General features: G+C 32.6%; 1 protein-coding gene across 4 annotated transcripts; it reads left to right on the top strand.

Moving 5' to 3' along the window:
• Positions 1 to 3,140, top strand: LOC102587191 (zinc finger protein NUTCRACKER-like). Of its 4 annotated transcripts, none has more exons than XM_006357318.2 (5): positions 1 to 225; positions 373 to 547; positions 1,033 to 1,432; positions 1,916 to 2,316; positions 2,417 to 3,140. In XM_006357318.2, exons 1-5 carry the CDS (start codon positions 187 to 189, stop codon positions 2,971 to 2,973), a joined length of 1,572 nt encoding a protein of 523 aa, XP_006357380.1. In that variant the 5' UTR covers positions 1 to 186; the 3' UTR covers positions 2,974 to 3,140.
• Positions 3,141 to 4,184: the final 1,044 nt, after the last annotated feature.

The raw sequence follows: 4,184 nt of genomic DNA, 5'->3' as shown, positions 1-4,184 counted from the left end.
ATATTTATTATGGGTAGAGAAGAGAACAAAAGAAAAGACAGAAAGTTAGCCTTATAGAGTGTGGGAGAAAGAGAGAGAGAGGATTACAGTCTCTTCTCATCCACATCTCTCATCTCATAAACTCAATCTTTTCCTTCTCATTTTTTGTTGCAACAAAAAACTACTAACAGCTTGTTTGTTTTGTTGATGCCAAAGTCAAGAAGAAATATTGAAGCTAATTTTAAGGTTCAAACAACTTAATTTTGCCTCTATATGTATGTTGGCTCTTTTTGTTCACCTATACTATACTATACTTTTGCTTTATATATCTAGGTTTTTGTTTTTGTCTTAATTAGATCTATATTATCTCTCTAATTTTTCTATTTTTTTAAGCAGAAAAGAGTCAACAAACATAACATGTCCATTGTAACTTGTGAAGAGGCTGCTGCAAGTTTATCTTCTTCTTCCAATATGAATAATGATACTAATGGAGCCTTTTGCTATCCACCTCAACATCAATTAGTTACTCAACAAATCAAGAAAAAGAGAAATCAACCAGGCAATCCAGGTATACAATAATTATCATGTCATTCAAAATATATTTACCGATAAATCTCCTCCTTAAAACATGAGCTTTTGTAATATAAAAAATAAGACAAGTTATCTGTTATATATCACGTATGGTGATAATTACATGATGCATAAAAACTCCAAATTTGGATTTGTGTATATGACTTGTTTTTTTTTCTTTCTCAAGATCTAAAAAGGATTTAACTTATATACAACGATAGCATAAAAAATTATATATATCTGTTTGTCTAACATTTTTCAGTTATTATAATTTCACTTATTATATATGGATATATATACAATCACCTGTTGTTTTAGATTATAAGTAAACAAAAAGTTAAACTTGTTTAATACATATGTTTCAACCGGTAAATATATAGAAGTTAAAACTCTTTTAATAATCATCTAGTTTATTTTCAGACATGTTTCAACTAGTGAGTATATAGAAGTTAAACTCGTTAATAATTACTTGATTATTTATAGATCCAGAAGCAGAAGTGATAGCTTTATCACCCAAGACACTAGTGGCAACCAACAGATTCTTTTGTGAAATTTGTAACAAAGGGTTTCAAAGAGACCAAAATCTACAACTCCATAGAAGAGGACACAATTTGCCATGGAAGTTAAAGAAGAGAGAAAATAAGGAAGTAGTGAGGAAGAAAGTGTATATTTGTCCGGAGTCGAGCTGTGTGCACCATGACCCGTCTAGGGCATTAGGAGACCTTACTGGAATTAAGAAGCATTTTAGCAGAAAACATGGTGAGAAGAAGTGGAAATGTGAGAAATGTTCAAAGCGTTATGCTGTTCAATCTGATTGCAAAGCTCATTTCAAGACTTGTGGTACCAGAGAATACAAATGTGAATGTGGTACTATTTTTTCAAGGTACGTAACCATTTCGAATTCAAAATTATAAGTTTATACAATATTTAGAATTCATTAGTAGTTAAATTGCAAAAAACATTATTTTGGCAATATTGGAGTATGAACACGAAAACGAGTTTATCAGACAAACAAACATTTCTAGACTCTTATCATAAAGTGGTACCTATAGTACTCTCTTTTTGTTCTACTTTTTTGAATTTTGAGTTCTATCTTTTGTGGTGTGTAAAGGCGTGTAAAGTGATAATAATGGGATTACTGTGGTGTGCAATCATTAAACAATAATTAATATGATATCAGTATCATATTTCCACCCATTCCCATTAATAATAAGGGGACAAACTAATAAAACCAACTATTATAATGCCCATTAATCTTTTCAACATATTACTAGTAAGTATTTCCTCATCTCAATTTATATGACATGCTTTCTTTTTTAGTCAGTGCAATATAAGATAATGATATTGATTTTTTTTTCTTCTTCAGACGAGATAGTTTCATCACACACAGAGCCTTCTGCGAGACTTTAGCTATGGAGAGTGCAAGATCAGTAATAAATGGACGAAATCCAACAATTTTCTCACCTCAATTGAATCTCCAGTTTCAACAACCTCACTTCTTTAATAGCCATGAACAGATTCAAGCTACTACGTTTCCCATGAAAAAAGAGCAGCAAAGTAGTGATTTCAGACATATTGAGATTCCTCCATGGCTAATTACCACTAATTCCCAACCATTTCAGCTTGGAGCTATTAATCATGGTCCTTCACCACTCAGTAATTTTAGCTCATCGTCGATTTTTCCAGCTACTACTAGGTTAGATCAACAATACACACAGAGCGGCCACAAAGATTTAAATCTTCATCACCCAAACCCTAATCTCAGAGGTAATGAAGAGTTTAACTCACCCATTTTGAATATAAAGTTCATAGATATATTTGAACTTTTTCTCTTTTGTTTAATTGTGCTTGTATTGGACATGAGCAGGACCTACATTAGGTTACGATTCAACGGGAGAATCAGGTGCGGTCTCTCCAGTACACATTTCTGCAACTGCATTGCTGCAGAAAGCAGCACAGTTTGGTGCTACAATTAGTAACAAAGCAAGTGCTGTCACTGCTACTGTTGCTTACACAGGCACAGTAAAAATACCCCACAATACTCACGTGTCTGTTACTAGTACTGATTCTGCTACCAAACAAACTCATCAGAAATTGTCCTCACGTGAAGACCTGACCACTATTACTGGGCCTGCAAATATAAGTGGCATCATGACATCTTTTTCTAATGGCTTTGATGGGTCAACAATGTTTGAAGATGCGATATTATTTGGTGGATTCAACAATTTGAATTCAAAGAAAGAGGACGAGGAGGAGGATCAACAACTCTACTTCAATGGAAGTATGAATGAGGAGGATCATATATTGACCAAAGATTTCTTGGGTTTAAAACCTCTCTCTCATACTGATGACATTTTCAACATTGCGGCTCTTGTTAATACTGAACCTCATCACTTTAAAAATCATAAAACTTGGCAAAGTTAATTATAATCATCTCTTTTTATTGTACACCTCTAGCTAGATATATATAGCTAGAAACTGATATATGTATTGTACAAAAGTGCATGTAGAACTGGGTGAAAGTTCAGATAATCAATCTGTCCTCACCACCAAGAAACCAATAGATTAATATTATATTCATTTAGTTTTATTTTTGATGTGTGTTACATGTTTTTTAAGTTTTATAGATGGAGGAGCTAGTTGGTGAGTTCGTTGTCATCTATGGATGTTCACGGTGCGAATAGTTTGATGATATTTTGAATATTTTTTTTTTATGAAGTTGATATACATAAGTCAGTATATTTTTTTAATAATATTTTTTATATAATTTTTAAATATTTAAATTTTAATTAAAGAATGTTGATGTAATATGTTAATCCTATTTAATTAATCAAATGCAATAAAATTTGGCCAGATGATTTTTATGATGGTCTAAATAAAATAAAATGATTTTTGTGGTGATTTTATGATAGTCAAAGCAAAGTAGAATGATTTTTATGTGACAAGGTAAAGAAAAGTGACCTTACATTTATGTTATGAAAATATGTATGACACACTTCTGTTCATATATTTCAAAGTTCAAATTAGGTGAAAACTATTACACTTTATAAACTTATTCAGTGCTAATAACTATTCCCTCGGGTTCATATTCATTAAATTTGTAGCAGACCTATTAAACTATTCATAAGCTTTAATGAATTGTTTGTTGAAATCAAACTTATACATCTCAAAGTGAAATTTAGTGTCACGCCCCAAACTCAAGGGGCGCAACTAGCTCCTAATGCCAGAACTCAGGCCCGAGCCAACCCTGCTGAACCATTTGCTACTAGCGCATGGAAGCCACACACAATCAAGAAAACAAACAAGTATATCTCAGCTTAAAATTAAGCCCTCGGTCGGCAAGGCCCCTGTCAACAGATCTATAAAATAAACAGCTACTCCCAAGAGTTCATATAAGGAAATAACCAACTAGCACATAAGTCCTGATTGGGCTGTCGAGGTCACCATGATCTGTATAGCGAAACTAAAAGTAGGTATATATCAATACAATCTGTCAACATATCTATAAAATAAACAGCTACTCCCAAGAGTTCATATAAGGAAATAACCAACTAGCACATAAGTCCTGATTGGGCTGTCGAGGTCACCATGATCTGTATAGCGAAACTAAAAGTAGGTATATATCAATACAATAC

Source organism: Solanum tuberosum, unplaced genomic scaffold, assembly GCF_000226075.1.
Source record: "Solanum tuberosum cultivar DM 1-3 516 R44 unplaced genomic scaffold, SolTub_3.0 scf00246, whole genome shotgun sequence".
Taxonomy (NCBI): Eukaryota; Viridiplantae; Streptophyta; class Magnoliopsida; order Solanales; family Solanaceae; genus Solanum; species Solanum tuberosum.
This window is presented reverse-complemented; position numbering and strand designations above follow the sequence as displayed.

Coding starts and splice junctions, on each gene's coding strand:
- LOC102587191 (XM_006357318.2), top strand. CDS start 187: ATGCCAAAGTCAAGAAGAAATATTGAAGCTAATTTTAAG. Junction 226..372: donor ATATTGAAGCTAATTTTAAG/GTTCAAACAACT, acceptor TATTTTTTTAAG/CAGAAAAGAGTCAACAAACA. Junction 1,433..1,915: donor TGTGGTACTATTTTTTCAAG/GTACGTAACCAT, acceptor TTTCTTCTTCAG/ACGAGATAGTTTCATCACAC.